Consider the following 26,367-nt stretch of genomic DNA (forward strand, 5'->3'; position numbering starts at 1 on the left):
ATGGACTATTCTCCAAATTCAGCTCCATTCTTGGACACACTCGTCTCCATCAAGGACGGTCACCTCAGCACCTCGCTTTACCGCAAGCCCACAGATAATCTCACGATGCTCCACTTCTCCAGCTTTCACCCGAAACACATTAAAGAAGCCATCCCCTATGGACAAGCCCTCCGTATACACAGGATCTGCTCAGACAAGGAGGAGCGCAACAGACACCTACAGATGCTGAAAGATGCCCTCGTACGAACGGGATATGGCGCTCGACTCATTGATCGACAGTTCCACCGCGCCACAGCAAAAAACCGCACCGACCTCCTCAGAAGACAAACACGGGACACCACTGACAGAGTACCCTTCGTCGTCCAGTACTTTCCTGGGGCGGAGAAACTACGACATCTTCTTCGCAGCCTCCAACACATCATCAGCGAGGATGGACATCTTGCCAAGGTCATCCCCACACCCCCACTACTGGCCTTCAAACAACCGCGCAACCTCAAACAAACCATTGTTTGCAGCAAATTACCCAGCCTTCAGAACAGCAACCACAACACCACAAAACCCTGCCAGGGTAATCTCTGCAAGACATGCCAGATCATCGACATGGACACCACCATTACACGTGGAAACACCACCCACCAGGTACGCGGCGCATACTCGTGCGACTCGACCAATGTAGTCTACCTCATACGCTGCAGGAAAGGATGTCCCGAAGCGTGGTACATTGGCGAGACCATGCAGACACTGCGACAACGAATAAACGGGCATCGTGCGACTATCAACAGGCAGGACTGTTCCCTTCCAGTTGGGGAACACTTCAGCAGTCAAGGACATTCAGCCTCTGATCTCCGGGTCAGCATTCTACAAGGAGGCCTTCAGGAGACGCGACAACGCAAAATTGCTGAGCAAAAACTTATAGCTAAGTTCCGCACGCATGAATGCGGACTCAACCGGGATCTGGGATTCATGTCGCATTACATTCGGCCCCCACCAACAAGCCTGGACTTGCAGAGGCCTACCGACTGAACTGGCTTGGGACAATTCACACCTCTTTAACCTGGAGTTACCTCTCTCTCTGCATCTTTGATGATTTGATTGCCTGCAGGTGCTCGCATTCCGGGGCATCTCTGACTGTGTCTATATAAACATTTCTGGAACAAGCCTTTCCATTCACCTGAAGAAGGAGCCGTGCTCCGAAAGCTCGTGTTTGAAACAAACCTGTTGGACTTTAACCTGGTGTTGTAAGACTTCTTACAATAATAATTCATTAATAGAATGGGAGGGGAAAGGGAGAAACGATATCTCACATACCACTAGAAATTCTATTTCTTCCAGAAGCTTCATATTGTTAGTGTTACTGAGCTGTATGAGGTCATTGCTTTGGGAGATATGATCCATCTGCTCCTTTACACTCTGCAGCATTTCTTCATAGCTGCTCAGTTTATGCTCAATTTTATCTACTTCTTTAAGTGCATCATCCAGTAGCTGCATTAGAATGTTCACTTGCTTTTCCGAAGCCATAATCGATTGGATGTTGGCCTGAAGATGAGACAATTTCCGTGTTAGACAAATGCCAATGTTACATTTTTGGAACTTTTTAAACCACTTAGTATAAATTATTTTAGCTCTTGTCTCTGAACTCACACTCTCTGGGGGGAGTTCCAGCTCCCCAAACCTTTGATCTATCTTTCTCTTAAAATCTGGTTAAGCTTTCAGTCACCTGGGAAAACTAAAAGCAAGTACTGTCCAGTAAATACTTTCAGGTATTACATTAGTTTATACATCCATAAGAACCCATTCCAACCATTGAAAATGGCAAAGAATCGCACTGGTATAATATTAATATAAAGCAAATGTACAAATAATAAAAATGTGAATAAAATAGGTGATACATAAAATAGATTGCGGCTTTCAGAATTATTTCACATTTCATAAGTGACGTCTAGTACACACAATTTGAAATTTCTGAAAGAAAGGAGAAACTGTCAGAACTATTTCAGCCTGTCACAGTCACTGGCTGCTTTGCTGACGTTTCAAGCACTGTCTTCTGCACGATCTTTCAACTGTCTCGATTCAAAACAGTCTCATATATCCTTGCAAGTTACCAAGACATCTTGGATTTTATATACCTACTAATGGAGGAAAATTGGGATTTTATTTTTCCTTCTTGGCATGTGGGCATTACTGGCAAGGCCAGCATTTGTTGACCATCCCTATCTGCCCTTGAACTCAGTGGCTTGCGTGGCCATTTCATTTTTCACTGATAAATTGAAAGTATCCAATTCATTTTTTCCCCCCACTTAAGGTGAAATTTAGCGTGGTCAATCCACCTACCTTGCACATCTTTGGGTTGTGGGGCCGAGACCCACACATACACAAAGAATGTGCAAACTCCACATGGTCATTGATCCGGGGCCGGGATCGAACCTGGATCCTTAGTGTGGTGAGGCAGCAGTGCTAACCACTGCACCACCGTGTCACCCCTGCTAGGCCATTTCAGAGGTAAATTATGAGTTATATTTAGGCGAGATCAAGAAAGGATGACAGATTTCCTTCATATTTAACCAGATAGGTCTTTATAACAATCGATGATAGTTTCATTACTGAGACTAACTTTGTATTCCAGTTGCAATGGTGAATATGAACTTGTCCCCAGAGCATGAGCCTGGGCCTTTGATTATTACTTCAGCGACATTACCACTATGCCATCATCTCTCCAATGGGCCCAATGTTAGATCCCTGCCGCAAAAACATGCTGGAAAGATCCATTTGGAGCAGACATGCATGGCATTTGCAGCATCACTTAGCATATTTAAATGCTGACAGGTGGTCAGCATTTGCTATCAGGACACCTCAACATCTTAGACCGTTCAGTGGTTACTGGTAGAAGATAACACTTCAGGCAGAGCTCTGCTGTGGGCCTACTTGTGGGGAGCTCCAGAGTTGAAGGGTAGAAGGCATCCATGATAGCCTGATGGGAAGTGTTTAAACCTGATAACTTAAAAGACTTAATAGTTGGATAATAGTTTGAACAACGACTGAGCTTTAAAGGGTTAGCCAAACCAATTGCTGTTACAGTCAGCAATCAACATCATCCTTTAGCCATCCAAAATGACAAAACTATCCAAACATTAAGCAAACATGTTCCACAATGTATCAATTATCAAACTTGCAGGCAAAGTTTGGCACAGAACAAATGGTCCCATAAAGCAAACAATTAAAGCAATGTTTTTCATATTCCAACACTCACCCCATCTAACACCTGCAATTCGCTAGATAGTTTTTCTGCAAATGCTTCAGCATTTGAGATGGCATATTCACAACCATCCATCATTATCTCAATATCCTGTTCTTCACGTGCATTCAACTCCTGGTATTCATCCAAGGATTCCTCATCTCCACCAGCCGCACTCTGATTTTCACCACTTGGAACAGACTCTGGAGAAATTGATAAAATGCGGTTTCAAAAATTACATAACTTGACAGCAAGGTATAAATTATATACTGGACTTATTTGGTACGTTTAAAGTTACATTTAAAAAGATAGTTCAGAACCAGTAAGTAAAGTAAAAGTAAAGTCACTGGATAGGCTGCTCGCATGGTTAAGATGGCGGGGCCTTCATGAAAAACCTCAGCCGGTACAGGAATTGAACCCATGCTGTTGGCCTCGCTCTGCATCATGAACCAGCTGTCTCGTCAAGTGAGCTAAACCGGTCTCCCTCAGAACCAGTACTAACCAAGTGAAGGGGAAAAAATAATGGAATGACGACACTATTTCACAAATTTGATTGAAGGGGTAACCAAGAAGGGAGATGAGGGCAGTGCAGTCGATGTTGTCTACAAGGCCTTTGACAAGGTACTGCATGGTAGGTTGTTGCATAATGTTAAATCTCACAGGATCCAGGTTGAGGTAGCCAATTGGCTTGATGACAGAAGACAAAGGGTGGTTGTAGAGGATTGTTTTTCAAACAGGAGGCCTGTGACCAGCGATGTGCATCAGGGATCAATGCTGGGTCTACTGTTATTTATATTAATGACTTGGATGTGAATTTAGGAGGCATGGATAATATGTTTGCAGATGACACCAAGATTGATGGCATAGTGGATAGTGAAGGTTACCTAGGACTGCAACGGGATCTTGGATCAATTGGGCCAGTGGGCCTATGATTGGCAAATGGAGTTTAATTTAAATAAATGTTAGGTGTTGCATTTTGGGAAATCAAATCAGGCAGGACCTACTCAGTTAATGGTAGGGAGTTGGGGAGAGTTATAGAACAAAGAGATCTAGGAGTACGATTCATAGCTCCTTGAAAATTGAGTCACAGGTGGACAGGGTGGTGAAGAAGGCATTTGGCATGCTTGGTTTCATTGGTCAGAACATTGACTACAGGAGTTGGAACGTCTTGCTGAAGTTGTACAAGATATTAGTAAGGCCACACTTGGAATACTGTGTACAGTTCTGGTCACCCTATTATAGAAAGGATATTATTAAACGAGAAAGAGTGCAGAAAAGATTTACGAGGATGGTACCAGGACTTGATGGTTTGAGTTATAAGGAGAGGCTGGATAGACTGGGACTTTTTCCCCTGGAGCGTAGGAGCCTTAGGGATGATCTTATAGAGGTTTAGAAAATAATGAGGGGCATAGATAAGGTAGATAGTCAACCTCTTTTCCCAAAGGTAGAGGAGTCTAGAACTAGAGAGCACAGGTTTAAGTTAAGAGGGGGGAGATACAAAAGGGTCCAGAGGGGCAATATGTTCTTACAGAGGGTGGTGAGGTCTCGAACGAGGTGCCAGGGCCAGTAGTACAGGCGGGTGCAATTTGTCTTTTAAAAAGCATTTAAAGTCATATGGGAAAGCTGGGGATAGAAGGTTATGGGCCCAATGCAGGCAATTGGGACTAGCTTCGTGGTAAAAACAAGGCTGCATGGACACGTTGGGCCGAAGGGCCTGTTTTCATGCTGTAAACCTCTATGATTCTGGACACTTAAAAAAAACTCTCGATTTTAAAATGGCTTCCTGTTTACTGGCTCCACAGAGAATATCACGCTTCATCGGAGCGCTCTCCTTGTGTGTGATTATTAAGCAAGGTGGTAATTTTGTGTTTAATACATAAATACTGTGGTGGATCATAACTAATTTGCAAAACATCAATGATTCATGAGTTTCATGCACATTAGAATTTATTAATGCACTGAACATGTTTACAGATGAGACGGAGTTCATTGCACTACCATTGCATTTGATGATTTAACTTATCAAATCTGCAACTATTCTCACAGCTGAGTTTATTCAGTGCTATTGGGTCATACAGGGCAGCAAAGTCCCTCATGTCATCCTGGTCAGTGCTGGGTTAGCCAATCTCAGTTGTGGCAATGGTAAGGGAGGAGGACTATATTGGCCTCAGTGTCCCAAATTTAATTAACAGAAATTGTAAACCAGGGTTCTCAGACCTGGCTGCTTTGCAACAAACCTGTGTAACTCTACGGGTTCTGGCTCTACTGCAATATTTCCTACTATGGAAATTCTTTACTGATGATCACTGTCAAAGCTCACAGATGCAGAATGGTGGCTTCAAAAAAGCTTCAAAAAGGCTTTGAAAAGTTAACAGAAAATATGAATAATATCCCATATTTCAGACATACGTACTGATTAAGATCAGGACCAAGGAGCAGCTCCTGTAACAAGGAGCAATACTCTGCCGCTGCTATTGCTGACAACTACCCAGCTTTCAAAGTAGTAAATGCAAATTTCCTAACAAGTAATAATAATAATCCATTGAGAGGTGAAAGTCCTACTGCCATCAGTTGTTTCATATCCATCTTAGTACTGCTCTTTGAAATATCAATAGGTATACTAAGCAATGGGACAAAAATATTGAAGGCAGCTAATAGTGATTTTACATTCAAAATTATATAATCATTTTCTCTGGAAAAATTGGGATAAAATATTCCACTTTAACCATCAAATCATCTGATCACCCCACATATTACCACCATCATTAATGGACAATGCCATCAGGAACAGTGGGCAGCAGGGTAGCATGGTGGTTAGCATAAATGCTTCACAGCTCCAGGGTCCCAGGTTCGATTCCTGGCTGGGTCACTGTCTGTGTGGAGTCTGCACGTCCTCCCCCTGTGTGCGTGGGTTTCCTCCGGGTGCTCCGGTTTCCTCCCACAGTCCCAAGATGTGCGGGTTAGGTGGATTGGCCATGCTAAATTGCCCGTAGTGTCCTAATAAAAGTAGGGTTAAGGGGGAGGTTGTTGGGTTACGGGTATAGGGTGGATACGTGGGTTTGAGTAGGGTGATCATGGCTCGGCACAACATTGAGGGCCGAAGGGCCTGTTCTGTGCTGTACTGTTCTATGTTCTATGCTGAAAAGGACCAGAAACTTGGCATGACTACAAATGATGACATTTTCTGAAGTTCTCTCTCATTAAATAGCTTTGCATTTAAAAGTATGGTAACACAGGCTTAAGTAAATATTTTCCAGGTAAACAGAAGCCTAGTGGTATGCTTTATTAGTAATCCTTCATAATGTGTAGCAATACATCCTTAATGCAAATATGACAAACATTTGTGCACAACACAGAATGCCTTAACGCAGAATGCCTCAGCAGGTTGGTAAACATGAATGAAATCACAAATGTTGCTTATTCCAGGAATTATGTTCATTACTAAATGTTCTAGACTTTGATAATTTCTACATTGTAATATTATTCGGGGCAGCAGGGTAGCATGGTGGTTAGCATAAATGCTTCACAGCTCCAGGGTCCCAGGTTCGATTCCCGGCTGGGTCACTGTCTGTGTGGAGTCTGCACGTCCTCCCCCTGTGTGCGTGGGTTTCCTCCGGGTGCTCCGGTTTCCTCCCACAGTCCAAAGATGTGCGGGTTAAGTGGATTGGCCATGCTAAATTGCCCGTAGTGTCCTAATAAAAGTAGGGTTAAGGGGGGGGTTGTTGGGTTACGGGTATAGGGTGGATACATGGGTTTGAGTAGGGTGATCATGGCCCGGCACAACATTGAGGGCCGAAGGGCCTGTTCTGTGCTGTACTGTTCTATGTTCTATGTTCTATTAATCACATATGCACATTACAAGACAGGAAAAGTTTGTATTTCAACATATGCTGGATTAAATAATTCATTTTTCATTAGTACTTCATTTTGCATTTTCCATTAAGGCCTAGAGAAGAAAACTAAAAGCAGTTCACAACATAATGTGATCATATTGTACTCAGGGGTTCAAATAAGTAATCAAATTCCAATGAGAGTTACAAAATTTACAAAATAAGGATAACAAGACAAGTTGTAGATTTCTATGCATTATAAGGGAATTTTCCCACATACAGTCCAAATGCTTGTGCCTTCAAAGTAGGAAGATCATGCTTTCATCCGTTTTCTTGAAGGACCTTGATTAATTCACGAAGGACCATGATTAATTCACAATCCTTGATTAAACTATCTTTAAAACTAGTTAATGAACAGGGCCAGAATTAAATTTGGGGGACAGATGGATGGCATGACTTCTCAAAGTGTTCAGGTAGAATATTTAATTTGCTTTAGATTTTCTTTTTGAACAGTAGAATTATAAATTATCCATTTTGGCCATTTGCTATATATGCATGTCAAAAATAACCCTCTTTACATTTCCATAAATAATAAAATTGTAACACTAAATTATCACTTTCACACTGAAAAGATATGAGCTGGATTCTCCGATTTTGAGGCTATGTCCGGAGGAAGTGTCGAGTTTTACAATGAAAAAGTCGGCGGCGCCCCCACACCGATGATCCATCAGTTGGGGGGCTAGCAGCTGCGCCATGTAAAGCGGCTTTACTTTACCTGCAGATATGGCTGGAGAATTGCCGGGTCTGTGGCCGTGCATGCACAGTGGCGACCTGTGGCGGCCGCATCATACAACATGGCGCCAGCCACGTATAGACCTGGCCTGCCAGATAGTGCTCCCTGTAACCCCTCTCACCACCCCCAGACACAGTCCGCAGCCACAACGCGAGGTCCCCGAAAATTATGAGAACACGCGACCGACGCAGTCAGGAAGTCGGCTCATCAGGGGGGGAGCATCGGGAGAGGAACATCGGGGGAGGGCCTCAGGTGACATCAACGTACTCAACGATGACACCATTTTTGAGGGAGCAGAGCATCCGAAAAACGGTGCCACCCCCGATATCGGAGTAAAGACGGATTTTCCGGCTAATCGCCGAACACGATTTTGCATCGACAATTGGAGAATCCAGCCCATTGAAATTAGCACTAATTATATAATTACTATTCTCCAGTTAAAAATTCTTAATTAATTTTCTGTTAAAAATAAGTGTTGTGTCTCATCTTGCAGGAAAGCTTTTCTTCATTTCTACAGGGCAAAAGTGAAAGTACAAGAACATAATTCGTAACACATCTTGCAACAGTAAACGGACATAGTACTTTATTGCAGTTTCAGCACAATTTCGGAACATAAATTCTGAAGCACCAATTTTAGAGGTGGATATAGACAGCCTTAGTGATGGCATGAATATGAGCTCATCTCAGGATCAAATGTGACACCATGTGAGCAGATTGGCTTAATAACAGACTGCTGCCAAGGAGAGGAATGGAGTCAGTGGCTTAGATATTGGAGTTTGTAGCAGGGGTCAAAACAATGGCTTCAGTCTTTTCATTATGGCCCCTCATCACTGACTCTCAAACTGGTGAAAACTGACTTTATTCATTCTGCCAATAGTCTGAGACGTCTTAAACCATGAAATAGAAATAATTGTAGGTTTTCAATCCTCCTCATAATTAAATGTGAGCTAATACTTGGTGAACCTATGCTATACACTCTCTATGGCTTTAAAGAGCTTTCTAACAACAGACCCAAAGCTATTCAAAATAGCATTTTCTCAAATTTATCATTACCTCTATCATTATCCCAAGTAGATTCCACCAACACTTTTTTTGACCTTCAGAAATCCAAATCATTTGTCTTCTTCACATTTTGAGGTGAAAATGACCACATTCATCAACTGGGGCATTTGATGGAGTTCCAGTGAGTACAAAGGTGACTACTGAAGTTGATCTGTGCCTGGCAGGTTCTGCCACAAATAGGACAGGGTACCACAGACAACCGAGTTTTAGATGTGTTTTCTCTCTGCCTTTGATATGCACTTGCTTTTGAAGGAGGTTGCACCATTTTTTAATTATTTCTGCCAGGTGCAGCGATCTTCGTCGAGCTTTTGCCAGGACTTAAGTCAATATCAAAATCCTAAACTAAGTCTTCAGAGGGCCCTGTGACCACCATGAGAGCACAACCCAGACTCAAGCTCCCTGCAGATAAGGTACTGTTGGAAATTCTAGCTACATGACCAGCTCAACCCAGCTTGGCATGCCTACTCAGGTGAGCACCTCAGCGTTAGTTATTTTGTCCTGCCATCTATCTTCAAAAGCATGCTAAGGCATCTTAAGTAGTGACTGAGCTTCTTAGCAGGACGCTGGTACACAGTCCAAGTCTTCTATATGGAGAGCAGAGTGGGGCGTACAATTGCTCTATACACTTTCAGATTGGTAGGTAGGCGTACTCCTTTTTGCTCCCAGATAGATGTCTGAAATCTGCTGAAAGCTACATTTGCTTGGGCAATTCTTGCATTGCACTTCCTTCTGCATCTCTGACTCATCTTTACATTTCTCATCGCATCCTATTCTATCCTCAGTGGCACAGCCCAAAGCTGGCACGGCACTACTGCTCATAACGTTCTCCAAACCTCCCATTTCAATGTGCATCTCTTCAACTATGCTTTCAGTCACCTCCCCTGACACGTTGACATTGTCAACTGTGAACACCTTTCCACTTTAAGGCAAGCTATTGTTCTCCTCAAGATGAAAATCTCCACACCACAGACATCAACACACATACTTGGCCTGACATTGAAATAAATGAATACGGACAGTCTAGTGAAAACTGCAGTCAGCTTTTGACATGCAACAAATCAAAAGCTAAAATTTTATAGTATGAAACAGAAAGTCTTCAAAAGAAAAGCTGTAACCTTCAGTCACATTCTTAAAACAGAATGGATGTACACTTACTCCATCCAAAATGATCTGCTGCAGACACTGGCTAACACTGCTGTAATCTGTTTTCAGAATCTGTACACCAAAAACTCAGGAAGCAGGAAAATATTAGAAATGAAAAGAGAAAGTGCTGGAAATAAACGAGTTGATCAGTATCTGAAAAGGTGGGTTAATGTTTCAGGTGGAGGTAACAAACCACATGAAACAAAGGAATGCAAGTGAGCTTTGTGACAGACCCAAACGAGAGGAAAGGAAACAAAAGGTCAACAATCCCTTTCATCTTTTGTGATTTTTAATTTAAATTACATTTTTGGATAAAATGGCATTTTCAGGATTTTTTTTCAATATTTTTATTCTCCTCCTTTTTCACATTTTCTCCCAAATTTACACCCACCAACAATAAACAATAATCAGTAACAAATATGTCAATCCCCATAACAATAACAATGATCCCATCCTCCCACCAAACCCCAAACATTAGCCCACATGTTCACACAAACAAATGACAAAAAGGAATTAGGGATCACCCATAGTCGCCATTAACACACACAGCCCCCCAACCCTCCCACCCACCCACCCCAACTAATGTTCGATGTTATCCAGTTCTTGAAAGTGCATAATGAATAATGCCCATGAATTGTAGAACCCCTCCATCCGTCCCCTCAGTTCAAACTTAACCTTCTCAAGAGTCAAGAATTTCAACAGGTCCCCCCGCCACGACAGGGCACAGGGTGGAGAGGCTGCTCTCCAACCTGTCAGGATCCGCCTTCGGGCGGTCAACGAGGCAAAGGCTACAATATCTGCTCCGCACCTGTTTCCAATCCTGGCTGGTCCGACACCCTGAACATGGCCTCTCGGGGGCCCGGGTCCAGTTTCACATGCACCACTTTAGAAATTGCCCTAAAAACCTCCATCCAGTAATCCTCTAGCTTTCGACAGGACCAAAACATATGAACATGATTAGCGGCGCTGTTGATAGTGCTTTCAATCCCGACCCCCTGCACAAACTCTCCTCCATTCTGACCCACTGGGAATCAACCTCTCTGACCCAGCTCCGCACCGTCTCCACATTCGCCACCCAGTAGTAATACATCAGGTTTGGAAGACCCAAACCCCCTGCCAGCCTTCCCCTCTGTAGCAGCACCTTTCTAACTCTAGCCACCTTCCCTTCCCATTTGAACAAAGTAACCCTTCCCTCAATCTCTCTGAAAAATGCCTAGTCCCACGATGGAGAGAAAAGTATCTCGAGCTGATGTTGTTTGTGCGGGAAACTCGCCCTCGGCTGCTTATATAGTAGTTTTAACCAGTTCACAAATCTTGGTCCAATCCCAAATCACTCCAGAACTGCCATCAGGTACCCCCATTCTACCCGGTCAAACACCTTCCCAGCATCCAATGCACAACCACCTCTGTTTCCTCCCCCTCTGCCAGTGCCATAACAATGTTCAATACCCTTCTAACGTTTGAAAAGAGCTGCCTCCCTCTCACGAACCCTGTCTCATCTTCACCTATCACCTTAGGGAGGCACTCCTCCAGCCTATCTGCCAGTACGTTGGCCAATACTTTTGCGTCCATATTCAGAAGTAATATGGGCCTATACCACACATACTCCGTTGAATCCCTATATTTTTTTAGCAATAGGGAAATCGATGCCTGTCCCAAGGTTTGTGGCAACACCCCCTTCCCTATCGCCTCTTCAAACATCCCCACCATCAGAGGTGCCAGCTTATCCTTGAATTTTTTATAATATTCCACCAGAAACCCATCAGGCTCTGCTGCCTTCCCTGACTGCATCCTCCCAATCGCATCCTTTATCTCCTACGCCACTATTGCTCCTTCTAATGTAGCCCTGTCCCCCTCCCCTAGCCTCGGGTACTCCAACCCAAATTCCTGCATCTCACGGTCTCCCTCAGGTGTATCTGACCTGTACAACCTCTCATAAAATTCCTCAAAAACCTTCATCATCAGTTCCTGAGCCACCACCAACTTCCCTGCCCTATCCCTCACCTGAACAATTTCCCTTACTGCTGCCTCCCTCCGGAGCTGACCTGCCTTATCTCATGTTCGTAAACTGCACCCCTTGCTCATCTCAGTTGGCGCACCGCCTTCCTGGTAGACAGTCGGTCGAAGCTCGCCTGTAGTACCTTCCTCCTTTCCAGCTTCACTGGATCCCCATCTTCTGCATAACTCCTATCTACCTCCAACATTTCATCTATTACCCTCTGCCACTCCAACCTCTCCTCTTTGTCCACCCTGGCCTTAACCAAAATCACCTCACCATTCACCACCACCTTCAGAGCCTCCCAGACAACTGGCTTCGACATCTCACCCGTACAGGTGAAGCCTACATATTCCTCAATCGCCTTTCCAATTTTGTCACAGAACCCTTGGTTCCCCCAAAAGTCCCACATCTAAGTTCCACCCCAGCCTCTGCGCTACCCGCTTCTCCAGTACCATATCCACCCAATGCGGAGCCTGATCTGACACTGCAATTGCCGAGTATTCCGACCCCTTGACCCCAGCCAGCAAAGCCTTCCCCACCATGGAAAAGTCGATCTGCGAGTATACCTTATGGACTGCTGAGAAAAACGAGTACTCCCGTTCCCTCGGGTGCAGAAACCTCGAAGAGTCCACCCCTCCCATTTTCACCATTAGCCTAGCCAACGCCTTTGCCCCCCCCCGATGGGACCAGCAAGCACGGCCGTGACCTGACCAAACTTGGCTCCTGCACCAAGTTCCAGACCCTCCCTACTATCAGTTTGTGTGTCGAAGTCGAGGATGGCCCCAAACACCTTCTTTGCAAATCCCACATCGTCCCAATTAGGACCGTATACACTTAACAGCGCCACTAATCTCCCCTCCAGCGCCCCTGTCACAATCACATATCTACCCCCCTGATCTGCCACCACCTTCTCCATCTGGAAGCGTACTCTTTTGCTGACCATTACCGCTAACCCTCGAGCCCTTCCGTCAAATCCAGAATTAAACACATGACTAACTCAGCCCTTTTTGAGTCTCACCTGGTCCTTCACCGTCAAGTGAGTCTCCTGCAGCATTGCCACATCGGCATTCAAACTTTCAAGATACACAAGCACCCTTGACCTCTTGAACTGACCTCCTAACACCCTCACGTTCCACGTGACTATCCTAACTGGGGGTCTCTCACACACCCCCCCCACCCACCCTTCTTATCCACCATCATCATACCGCCGGGCCCTGCCCCATAAGCCTGACCCGCCCCTGTCCATTATTAATATCGAACCCCTTCCCCCCCCCTCCCAAGAAAAACCCTACATTTCCTCTCGAAAAAACATCTCCCAGCATCAATCCCTCCCCCCCTTCGCTCGCCTCATAGGCCCATCAAAACCTGCTAACCAGGCTCCAATGTCCGCAGCCCTCACCTCACCTCTGTTCACTAGCCGACTTTAGTTAGCTAGGGAGGGTGGCTCCCCCCGCCAAGATATATCGTCCCCTTCCACTCAGTCCCAGAGAAAGAAAAAACAAAACCAACAATCCAACCCACTTTGGGCTTCAGCCTTAATGATCGATGAGCTCGGTCCAGCTTGTACTGGGAGGGGTTCTCACCCTCCCCCATCAACTCCGCCAACTTCTTAGCGAAGTACTCTGTTGATCTTGGGCCCTCTGTCCCTTCGGGCAAGCCCACAATTCTCAGATTGTGCTGCTTCAAGCGGTTCTCCAAGTCCTGGTGCTTTGCTCGGAGTCCTCTGTTGACCTTCACCATTCTCCACAGCTCGTCCCTCATCGAGGTGAACTGGTCACTGGGCTGCAACACGGCCTCCTCCACTTCCTTCATCTTCTCGCCCTGCTCTCTCATCTCGGCCAATGTCTTTGCCACAGCTACCCTTACCGGGGCGATTGCCTCCTCTACCAATGACTTCAATACGACTGCCATTTCCTTCTTCAAAGCCTCCATGTGCTTCGCAAACTGCTTTTCCAGTTCCACCGCCATCACCTCGGTCATATTCTCCACTGTAAGTAGTGCGGCCCCACCATGCAGACCGGCATCCGCCATCTTGTCAGCATTTTTGCTGGTCCTCTCATTCAATGGCGAGCCCGCGTTTCCTCCCTTCCTCGACGCTGCTTTTCGCATCGTTTAACGACTTACTATTTTTCCTTTTTTTCCACCCTTCTTTCCTTCTGCAATCTTTTTTATTATTATCGAAAAACAAAAAAATTTTCCTTCAAAAAAAGAAAAAAAAAGACTTTCACCAAGTTTCTTTAAAACTTCTTTCTCTTTTTTGTATTCCTCCAGAATTTCCCTGGGTCCGGACTTCAGTCTTCTTACCACATTCTAGGCGGAAGCCACCCGATGTGCGGCATCTCTCTTACATCGCGCCTTGGCTTTGGGCCTGCCGCCTAGATCTTCGTTTAGCTCCGCCCCCGCTGCTCCGACCTCCGTGAGCGCTCAGCACCAGCCGTCCGACACCTGCGCGGGGTTCGTTGCCGGTTTTCAAACCGGCCCCGCTTGATGCCCGGGCCGGCCCCAAAGGCCGACAATAATCGGGAGTGGGGGTGCAAAGAATCGGGGAAACCCCCGAAAGCACTGCAAATAGTGGCCACCAGCGGGAGCTCCACTCGATGCGGCCGACCCACTCACAAGCACCCGCAGATTCAGGATTCTAAGGGTTAATTCTCAAAAATAGTATGTTTTTTTAACTTGAGAGGGAGAGAAAAGGCTGGCACCCTTGGAAAAAAGGGGCCTAGATATTTTCATCAGATCTCTGAAAGGTAATGGTCCATCGTAAAAATCAGTTAACCATATTATCGGACAATACAGAGGCCATTAGTACATTCCAATACTTCCTATTGATAGTGAGATACATAATAGCAGAAAGCCTCTTTTCACTTAGAAAAGCAGAGGTTTGGGCAAACAGACCATTGAAAGTGAAGTGCTTTTGGGTGTTTGAGGCCGTGAAATGTATTATGTAAAGGCAAATTCTTTCTTTTCTTTATTTGAACCCCTGTACTGCACTAGATAAGGAGGTGCATAAATTACAGAATTACACCAGAAAGACAAATGTAAGAAAAATGTTACCAACCTTCTGCAACTTTAGGAAGTTCTTTGCAGAGAAAGAATAGAGAAAGAGAATTAAAGGAAGGTAAGCAAAGAAGTATCACAGCAACAGGCAGCAATACTGATTACAAAAGAAACCATATTACAGCGAGTTCTCTAACACAGCTGGGCTTGCTACATCCACCATAAGTTTTCAAGTAATGGCATTGCAACTGAAGTTACCCCTTTCAATAATTAAAAATTTAGAAATAAAAAGTATTTACAGAAGCAAATTAAAATACCCATTCACAAAGCACTACACCAATCCAAATGCTATGTACCGCAGTACATCCTACAGTCATTGGCCACACTGTGCATTCTAGAAAGGACAAGAGATAAAACATACAAACAGTGAAATAGCATAAAATAGTAACTTTAAACTGAACTTGATCGAAAGCAATCGCCAGTATAAACAAAGGCTAATATTCCAATATTGTAAAGGACCAATTATTCAGATCTGTAGAAAAAGACCAATATGAAATTATGGACATGATCACATGAATATTTTGGAATAACTTTTCTCAGATGCCAATTATTCGCATTTAACTACAATGAACTGAAAAGATAACAGGAGATGGAAAGAGATGCAAGGAACAGAATAAGTTGTGTAATAAAGAGACTGGAAGGAACGTTTTGCTGTCCACACTGACCGGGAAATCATCACAATCATGTAACACAAGTAGGAAATGGATTTTTAAACAATAATTACACTAACTGAGATCAGCAATTTCTTCAAAAAAGAAATCATCATCACATCAGGTCTTACCTTCCAATAACTGTGAGCTAACATTGACAAACTCAATTTTCTTTCTAAGGTACCGCTGATTAAGTTTCCAAATACAAGAGATAAATGCATTTTTCTCTGCTGTGCTGCTGGCAACCCACTTGTAAACTTTTTCAAAGTGCAAATCGAACTCTGGATTCTCCTGCAAATGTGAATAATACAAATCCATTTAGTTTCCACTGAATTTTACAAAAGCATTTGAGGAGATGAAGTATTTGGGATATTATTGATGAATTTCAAACTCCTCTGCACAGCTTAACTGTGTACTCAAATTAATACTTCCTGCGCATTCAACGAATTAAGCTCTGAGGCTTCATTTGAACTATGGTTCAAGACACAGTTTTTTTTCTGACAATAATGGAAAGATGAACCAGGATGTTAACAACCTTGCCATCTTGTTAGACCCTAAGCTGAGCTTTCAACTCAATCTTCTTTGCATCACTGCAACAAACTACTTATCCCGTCATAACATTTCCTGTGCTCTATAGGATGCTGTAACTCTACCAATGCCTTACCTTTTCCAGAATTGATTCCTATGTATCCTACCCATCCTTCAACCTTTGTAAACGTCAGCTCACCCAAAAGTCCATCCCGCATCAAATCCTGCTCCTGTCTTCACTGACCTGGAGCTAAGTTTAAACTTTTAATTCTCATATTTAAACCCAATCATGGTCTTTCCCCTCCTCTTAACCTTTAACCCTTTCCAACAACAACCCCCCGTTTCCCAACCCTCCCCGTTCTCCTAGCTCACGATTCCTTCTCCTACATGTTTGTCTCAGGAGTGGGGATTATTCCTTCACATGCCTTGGTCCTGTGCCCTGGAATTCCCTCATTAAACTTTTCTGCCTCTTCAACTCCATCGCCTCCTTTAAGAGACGACTAAGAGCCTGATCTTTTGGTTACGCTTCCTAACATTGCCTTCTTTGGTTTGTGGCCGATTTTTTTGATTACACCTATGAAGTATCATGGAATGTCTTTCTACATTAAAGTTACTATATAAATGTAAGTTGTTATTGATAGCTACAGAGCTGTCAATATCATGAAATGTTAGAAATGATACTCTTCATTGCCAAGTGTGTCTCATAATGTGACCTTCTTAAAACACATTAAATTGTACCAATTTTTAAGATCAAAGTTCCCCAGTTATATTTGACTGCCTAACCAAAATGAGGGATCCTTTTGGACAATGAGAGGCACATGGCAAGACTGTATCCACAAGGTCTAAATGCGCAACCTTTTGTCTGATCATCTTTAGGAGCTGTGGTAGTGGTTGCACTGCAGGAAGGAGAAAGCCAGCCCAGTGATAATCACCATTGTGTTAAATTAAAGGAATAAAGCCTTTTTCTTCACAAATTGATATCAACACAAATATTGAAAAAAAAGACAAAGGCAGTTTTGGGCTCTCCTTCTCTGTAGCTGCTCGCCTAACATCAGCTCAAAACTGTCAGCAAAACATTCCACAGGAAATCCTATAGATCAGTATCCTTTCCAGTTTTGGATGCTATTTGCGAAGTTTGAAGTGGGAAATTTCAGTACCAGTTGAGCATAGCTGTATTTGCTCAGGATTTCTTTTTTCCCAGCAAAGGCATTTCCCAACTAGCATCCAGAATCAGAAAGTTTTTAAAGATTTCCTATGGAGCTGTTTAGCTTACTCACCCTCCCATTTTTGGGTACTGGTACATCTTGCTGAATATGTAGATTGGTGGAGCTCTGGAACAGAGTAAATAAAGGTTAATATCTCCTACAAGGGAAGGGTTTTTAAATTTTAATTAAACTTACCTTTTATGGGATGTGGGGGGTATTAGAGGTGAGGGTAAGGAAGAACTTCACTTGAAAATATAGCCGCATACTTTCTTTCTGCTTCAAATCAATTTTTCTCCATTAGCATTCTATTTTGTATTCTCCTTGTCACTGTTTTTACGGATAGGGTGGGATGGACACTAGGCTTTCCAGCTGAACAAAGCTAATGTTTCATAATTAATTGACAGGATGTGCACTTCCAGGATTCAATTTGGACTTTTGCCAATACCTCTGCGCCTATCAAACCATATTCTAACAGATGCGCACAGTGAAATGAGCAGCTCTCAAGTTTATTGTGAGTCTGCTAATTTGCTTGGTCTCAGAGTGCTCAATTCAACTTCTAATTCAAACTTTCTTGAACGAAGAAATGTTATGAAAACCAAAATGACTTCCCAACATTTGGGTAATAGGATGGGAGATGCAGAGTGGGGTGGTGAAGGAAGAGAAAAATTAGCTCGGAGTAATAAACTAAAGTTGTGTTAGAAACGTTTTCAGATGAAAAGCTGTCACTTATAAAACAAGTAACTAAACCTTGATCACCAAAAATTGAAGCCACAATGCGTCCAATTTTTTTCCAACAGAAAGCTGCTGCAGCATTTTAAGGTATCTAACAGGACTGACGTGGTAAACAAAAAAGTGGCAAACTCAGGTATCTAGTATGATCGCTAATTGTTCACATTTAATCTCTTTATAAGGGCAATCACTTGGACTGAAATGTTGCATAATTACATAGATACATAGAAGATAGGAGCAGGTGGAGGCCTTTTGACCCTTCGAGCCTGCTCTGCTGTTTGTCACGATCATGGCTGATCATCCAACTGAATAGCCTAATCCTGCTTTCTCCCCATGACCTTTGATCCTATTCGCCCCAACTGCTATATCTGGCCGTTTCTTGAATATAGATACACAGACGGTTTTCAGTGATCTCTCAGGCCTTTAATTGTTTCACATCATACCTTGTTGGCATCTTTAGCATCAACGACAGCCAAATCTCGCAGTGCCCATGCAGTCTGCCGTTTGTAGAAATCCCCCTTATCTGATTTCTTCACCTTTACAACATTTACTTGGACTGGTCGCTCTGTTGTTACTGTAAATAACAAACATTAAGCTGACAAATCAGATGGGCGTGGAAAAACATCTGTAAACACCAAAATATTGTTCCAGGTCACTAAAGGGAGTGATCTGAAATACTACTGTATTACAAAACTGTTGTTTATTTCATTCTTTGGGGAGATCGCACACAAGTGAACTTTAAGGCACCCCAGAGATCTGTTCCTAGTTGCTCTTTAACACACTGCTCACCTTTGTTCTGCCATTCACACATTCTAATCTCTTCATGTGCCACTATCAGCACCATTCTTAGCCTTAATCACTCCACTTACATTCCTTTTGTCTTTCTGTCCATGACATCTTTGTCGATCTCTACCTATTGCTGGCCCCCCTGTCCAGCCCCACCGTTTCACATCCCCCACAACAGTAAAAATCTGACCCTATTTCCAGTTCCCTCCAGCTTTGACAAAGAGTCACCCAGACTCAAAACGTTAGCCTCCTCTCTCTCCACAGATGCTGTCAGACCTACTGCGATTTTCCAGTATTTTCTGTTTTTAGTTCAGATTCCGGCATCCACAGTAATTTGCTTTTATCGTCCAGTTTCTTTATTCTTCTTTTGCCATCTATTTTTTCCTTACATCTCTGTGAAAAGCTTTAACGACATTTCTGTGCAAAAGGTATAAGTACAAGTCCTTGCACAGTGCCAGAGGCAATAGCACAAAGTCACCAAAGGACAGTCAACAAAGCAGCCGGCATCTTTTGGTGGTGGGTCAGATTTGGAAGATCGCAGAATTCTCTGAGGATTCTCTGAAGGCTAGAGAAGAGTACAGAGATGGGCATCAACTCCATCCCCCTCCCTGATAAATGTCTGAGGATGAACCAAACTGTTCAAACCTCATATCCTAACTTGCACCTCGTCACGTCTGTGCTCAATAAACGACATTGGCTCTTGGTTAAGCAATGCATTGGTTCTCATCCTTGTTTTCATATCCATAGCCCCTCCCCTCCCTATCTCTCCAGCCCAGGGCTTTCCAACTGGGGTTCACGAGACAAGATTCAGAAGCAGTGAGCTCTGCAGTAGCAATGGCAGCCATGAAGTTTTTTAGAATTTTAACAGCTGCAAGGCCCCTTTAAATCCTTGCTTTTTTTTTACAATGGTGAGCACGGCCTAAGTGGCCGATGCTTAAGGCATGATTCCTGCTCTAAGACCAAATGAAAAGGCAAGTTCTTAAAAATATATAAAGAATGAAAACTCTGTCCCTCTCAAACACGGTCTCCCTAACCACTCTTCTGCACTTTCAACTCCCACTGAGGAGGTCGCGGCAATTTCAAAGCTTCAAAATTGGATCCAGTGGGAAAGATGTTTGGGGAGCACTGCTCTAATCTCTTCTAGACCTATAATGCCTCCTCTCCCCATCCTTGGACTCTTACACAAACTTGTATTTAACTGCTCCATCATCGACAACCATGTCTTCAGTTGCTGAGGCCCTACACGCCGAAATTTCCTCCTTCTCCCGTACGTCTCTCCTCTAAGATATAAGATGCCCCTTAAAACATAGCACTTTGGTCAAGCTCTCGATCACCTATTCTATTATCTCTCGATGTACACATCTTAACAATCTGTCCTGGTCCACCCCATGTCATGCTACTACCAAGAAAGCACAACAGTGCCTATACTTCCTCAGGAAACTAAGGAAATTCGGCATGCCCACATTGACTCTTTAGTATCTGGCTGCATCACAGCCTAGTATTGCAACTGCTTGGCCCAAGACCGCAAGAAACTCCAGAGTCATGAACTATAACACAAGTCTATCACACAAACCCGCCTACCATCCACTGACTCGGTCTACACGTCCTGGTGCCTTGGGAAAGCAGGCAGCATAATCAAAGACACCTCCCACCCAGGTTATTCTCTCTTCCAACTTCTTCCAATGGGCAGGCGATACAAAAGTCTGAGAACACGCATTAACAGGTTCAAGAACGGCTTCTTTCCTGCTGTTACCAGGAATGAACTGATCTCTTCACACATCTTCTCTACTGAGTAGTACTAGACCCTGTAAGCTCACCCGTTGCCTGCATTTATGTATTTAAATTGTGTATTTATGTGTGCCCTATGTTTTTCTCATGTATGGAACAATCTGTCTGAACTGCACGCAGAACAATACTTTCCCTGTACCTCGGTACATGCGACAATAAATCAAATCCAAGTCCAATCCTTTTAAGGGCTTGGTGTCACATTTTGTTTGATAACACTCCTGTGAAGCATCTTAGGATGGTTTCTTGTGCAAAAGGGGTTACATGAATGGAGATTGCTGCTGCTGGGATGGGGGTGCATTTCATTCCAGAAAAAAACAGCAAAAGAATAACTAAGGTACAAGAGTTTTTTGGGGGTGTAACTATAATGATGGTTTACTAGAAAATGCTGTCATTTTATTTGTTTCAGAACACTTTAGTCCTAATTTTTATCGTATTATGTACTTGATCATGTGTGAAGATAAAACATCTACACATTTGTAGAAATATAGATGTCATTCAAAACAACAGCAGGGTCACAAAGCAGAGATTAGATTGTAGTCCATACATGGCAGGTTGTTTGGTTAAAATACAGCTGCTGTAACAAGCTGAAAGCAAAATAAATCCTACTTTGTACTGTCCTGCTTAAATTTTGATAGACCAAAGTATTTACAATCAGACATTCTGCTTCGCATACCAAAATAAGCGAATTTATGCTGTCTTTAACTCGGGTAAACATCCAAATTGCTTCATGAAGGGAGAAGGAGTTTGAACCCTCAAGCAGAAGCCAGAGAACATTTAAGGGAGGTCACTGAAAACACTGACAAAGATTTGAAAACATGGAGATTTTTTGCAGGGTAATGGCGGCAGGGTGGCACAGTGGTTAGCACTGCTGCCTCACAGCACCAGGGATCCGGGTTCGATTTGAGCCTTGGGTGACCGTTTGTATGGAGTTTGTACATTCCCCTCTGTCTGCGTGGGTTTCCTCTGGGTTCTCACAGTCCAAAGATGTGCAGGTTAGGTGAATTGGCCATAATAAATTGCCCCTTAGTGTCCAAGGTTGGATGGGGTTACAGAGATGGGGCAGGGGAGTGGGCTTAGGTAGGGTTCTCTCTCAGAGGGTCAGTGCAGACTCGATGGACTGAATGGCCTCATTTTGCACTGTAGGGATAGATTCAATAATTGGTGGAATAGAAGATTACACACTGCAGAGGGTTAAAGAAGTGACAGATGCATGCTAGATTAGAAGAGTGAAGACAGGATTTGTGAAGAAGTGAAGCTGGAGATGAATGAGTTTGGAAGAGCAGTGACAAAAATGTAGACATTGAACAAGGGATGCTGAATACATGGTTGTAAATTTCAGCAGTAGTGTGGTGAAGTTGGAACATTGTAGAGGTGGATTCAGGCAGTTTTCAATTCATTACATCAATAAAACAATCATTGATATTTCATTACTGAAATGCACTCCTGTGTTTAACCAGGAATCATTGCTTCTGCCAGTGATAGTTCAAGGAGTACTATTTACATTATTTAAATTCATTCACATTTTACTGAGTATTTCATTGGAAACGATCACAATAGTGCTAAAACCTACAGTGCTAACTTTTGCTGAGAGAAGTTGCCTTTAATTCATCAAAAGCCATACGATGCAGTTAGCTACGGTCTACCAGTAAAATAGCTATAAAAGGCTGTCCTTCAGAGTCAGATTAACATACATAAGATTTCAGATGGCTTCTCATAATAAAGAGACACAAATTATGGAAATCTGATGTTTGTTGTATTCAGACAGTTTGGAATTACAACACCTGGTTAAAGTCCAACAGGTTTATTTTGAATCACCAACTTTCGGAGCGCAGCTCGTTCCTCAGGTGAATCTGATGAATCCGAGGAAGGAGCTGCGCTCCAACAGCTAGTGATTCTAAACAAACCTGTTGGACTTTAACCTGGTGTTGTAAGACTTCTTACTGTGCCCACCCCAGTCCAACACCAGCATCTCCACACCAATAAAAGCAATAGCTTAGATAGCTATTGAAAAACGGTTATGCATCCCGAGGCACATATACTAATAAAACATTCATTAAAACTGACTGCATACAGTGTTAAAACTCTACCTGTAGCACACAGGAAGCAGTTTTTCTTCTTTTTGCCTGCCTTGCAAACATTGACAATGCTGAGCAGTCGTTCATCATTTGGAGTGAAAATATCCCTCTGTAAAGCATGCTTGATTGCTGTCATTCTGAACACTAATATGATGAACAAAACATTTCATTTAGTTTATCAATGGAAGGTTATCAGAAAATAAATATTAATCTTAAAAATTGCACAAGGAAATGGGTGATACTGTGGATTTGAATACTGAACATTCACACCTTTAGAACTGGGCCTCAAATATAGATTGGACTGAAAATAAATCCTGTTAGGCTTGTAAATCCAAACACAGTTCCTCCAAGGTATAAGTAGACAGCACAAAACTAGTAGGATTTTGATACAAATACAAATGGAAATACAAATGTACATTCAAACTTCTGAGTACAAACCAATTTGTTTGAGGCAAACTGTTACGGCACAGTAGAGGCAACTTCAAACATCCATGGACATGCATATATTAACGGGGACAGTGTAGAATTGAATTCCTAGGCAGCACGGTGGTGCAGTGAGTTAGTACTGCGGCCTCACGGCGCCGAGGTCCCAGGTTCGATCCCGGCTCTGGGTCACTGTCCGTGCGGAGTTTGCACATTCTTCCCGTGTTTGCATTGGTTTCTCCCCCACAACCCAAAAGATGTGCAGGGTAGGTGGATTGGCCAAGCTAAATTGCCCCTTAATTGGAAAAAAAGTGAATTGGGTACTCTAAATTAAAAACATTTTAAAAAAAGAATAGAATTCCTACAGTGCAGAAGGGGGCCATTCAGCCCATCGAGTCTGCACCGACCCTCCAAAAGAGCACCTTGTCTAACCCCCCTCACAAATACATCCCTGGGACACAAAGGGGCAATTTTAGCATGGCCAATCCACCTAACCTGCTTATCTTTGGTCTATGGGAGGAAACCGGAGCACCCAGAATGTGAAAATGCAAAACTCCTCACAGACAGTCATCCAAGACTGGAATTGAACCCAGGTCCCTGGCAGTGTGAGGCAGCAGTGCTAGCCAATTAAAAGTGTAAAAAATTAAGAATTACCATTTTCAAATACTCAAAGTTAAGTTCACATTAAACATAAAAATTCAACCAGACAGACATGCAAAAGGAGGGACCACACAGAAAGAAAACACCAGAACTTTTTAAGGCAATGCCACAGAACAGATTCCTCTGATTACGAGATTCCAATTTTAGTGGAGAGACTCTGAATTGATACAAATTATAGTATTTATTCTGAAGGAGAGGTAACCGTGAAAAATTTAGGGGCTTTTCTTTTGAACCAGTTAAAAATGTTCCACCAGTCAGCTCAAAACGCAGATATGGGTAAATTCCATTTTTACAAAATGAATCGGGGCCAAGTTCATTCTGTAAAAAAGGACTTTCTTTAAACCCGGTATTGTATTTCAGAGAAGGAAAGCTTCAGCCTGATTCATCGCATCAGCAATATGACCCATGTGGAAGCTGTGTTGCAGGACTGACCAACCCAGAACTGTCATGGTTAAACTTGCAGTTTCTCTGAAGAAGTAGATTGGCACAAGTACTGTGCAGTGCTGACGGAGTTTGAAGTCGATCAATAACTGATACAAATCGGCCACTATATAAAGGAGACAAACAACCACAATGCAGTACAAGTTCACAAGCCGGTGTATAAAATCTGCCATTTCCGGTAATTGGGCATTACGTAAAAAACGGGATTTACCTGTACCTAGATACAATCTTTGAGGAACTATGCATGGAGATCAAAATGGACAAAACGTAGGAAGGAAAGAACACAGATTTTGTAAGTTACATTTCCATTGTGATGACAATTGCTGACTTGTTCTATTTGCATTCATGGAAATAACCTTGTATAAGTAGCAACATCAACACCTTGCTGAATGAGTAGACTTAGTAAAGAATGTCAAAACAATTAAACCCTTCTACAATCAGCAAAGTGGCTTTTTTGCACCCGAGATGTAAAAACAGGAGAAAGTGATACAGGTTAGCAGTAGGGCGGTCTAGCCCCTCAGCCTGCTCCACCATTACTTAGATCATGGGTGATCTGCACCACAATTCCATTTACTCACATGTGCTCTATATCCCTTACTACCTATAGAATCTATAATCAATACAGTGCAGAAGGAAGCCATTCGGCCCATGGAGTCTGCACCAACCCTCCGAAAGAGCACAGAATCTATCTAACTCAGCTTTTCATATGACCTAGTTTCAACAATTTACTGAAAGGGACTTCCATATTTCCACTACCCACATCAACCTCAATGGCCAAACTGTAATTTTAAGGTTATGCCCTCTTGTTCTGGATTGCCTCACCAGAGGAAATCATTTCTCTCTATTTAGCCTTTCAAATCCTTAATTATCTTAAACAACTCCATTTGATCATCTCTTAATCTTCTATAGTCACGGAAATTTTAATTGTTTTAACCAGGTACCACCCCAGTGAATTGAATCTCTGTGAATTGAAAACTCATCCCTGGTCGTACCTGACACAAAGGAAAATGGTCGTGGCTTTTGGAGGTCAGTCATCTAGCTCCAGGACATCATTGCAGGAGTTCCTCAGGGTAGGTCCTAGGCTCAACCATCATCAGCTATTTAGGAATGACCTTCCTTCAATCATAAGGTCAGAAGTGGGGATGTTCACTGATCATTGCACAATGTTCAGCACCATTCGCGACTCCTCAGATACCAAAGCAGTCCATGTCCAAATGTAGAAAAACCTGGTCAATATTCGCCTGGCAAGTGGCAAGTAATATTCATGCCACACGAGTGTCAGGCATTGATCATCTCCAACAAGGGAGCATTCTGAACATTGCCCCTTGACATTCAATAGCATTACCATTGCTGAATCCTCCCACTATCAATATCTTGAGAGTTACCATGGACCAGAAACTGAACTGGACCAGCCATATAAGTACAGTGACTACAAGAGCAGGTCAGGGGTTAGGAATCCTGTGGTGAGTAACTCACCTCCTGAATCCCAAACTCAATCCACCATCTACAAGGGAAACGTCAGGAGTGTGATGGAACTCCTTGGCTGGAGTGCAGCTCCAACAACACTCGAGAAGCTCAATTCCTCTTTTGCAAAACCATGTTGACTCAGTTTGATTATACTACTGTTTTTGTCAGTGCATTGTTAAAACTTCTTTATTAATAATTTCCACCATTTCAATTGATGATTTCAGGATAACTAGTTGTAATTCCTTTTTTTCTCTTTCCCTCCAGTATTGAATCACAGTTACACTTGTTAACTTCCAGCCTACATGCCTACAAATTCATCTTCCAGACTTTGCCAAATTTGCTTTGTCCTGTCTATATAAAGATTAGAGTCCCCATAATTATTAGGTTGTCTTTCTTACAAGCTCCAATTATTTCTCGCTTAATGCTCTATCCAATAGTATAACTGTGTTGAGGAGTATATACACCACTCCTTCCAGTATTTTCTGACCCTTTTCATTCC

General features: G+C 43.1%; 1 protein-coding gene across 1 annotated transcript in view; it reads right to left on the bottom strand.

The window, feature by feature from the left end:
• The window catches only part of exoc1 (exocyst complex component 1), a 174,832-nt gene that overhangs the window by 119,282 nt on the left and 29,183 nt on the right, over positions 1–26,367 (bottom strand). Inside the window, exons 2-6 of the mRNA XM_038791157.1 lie at positions 22,890–23,021; positions 18,672–18,802; positions 15,898–16,057; positions 3,248–3,435; positions 1,309–1,536 (exon numbers count right to left, since the gene is read on the bottom strand). Coding sequence (XP_038647085.1) covers positions 1,309–1,536; positions 3,248–3,435; positions 15,898–16,057; positions 18,672–18,802; positions 22,890–23,013 — 831 coding nt within the window. The 5' untranslated portion in view covers positions 23,014–23,021. The remainder of the gene's footprint in view (positions 1–1,308; positions 1,537–3,247; positions 3,436–15,897; positions 16,058–18,671; positions 18,803–22,889; positions 23,022–26,367) is intronic.

This window comes from Scyliorhinus canicula, chromosome 3 (assembly GCF_902713615.1).
Source record: "Scyliorhinus canicula chromosome 3, sScyCan1.1, whole genome shotgun sequence".
NCBI classification, from domain to species: Eukaryota; Metazoa; Chordata; class Chondrichthyes; order Carcharhiniformes; family Scyliorhinidae; genus Scyliorhinus; species Scyliorhinus canicula.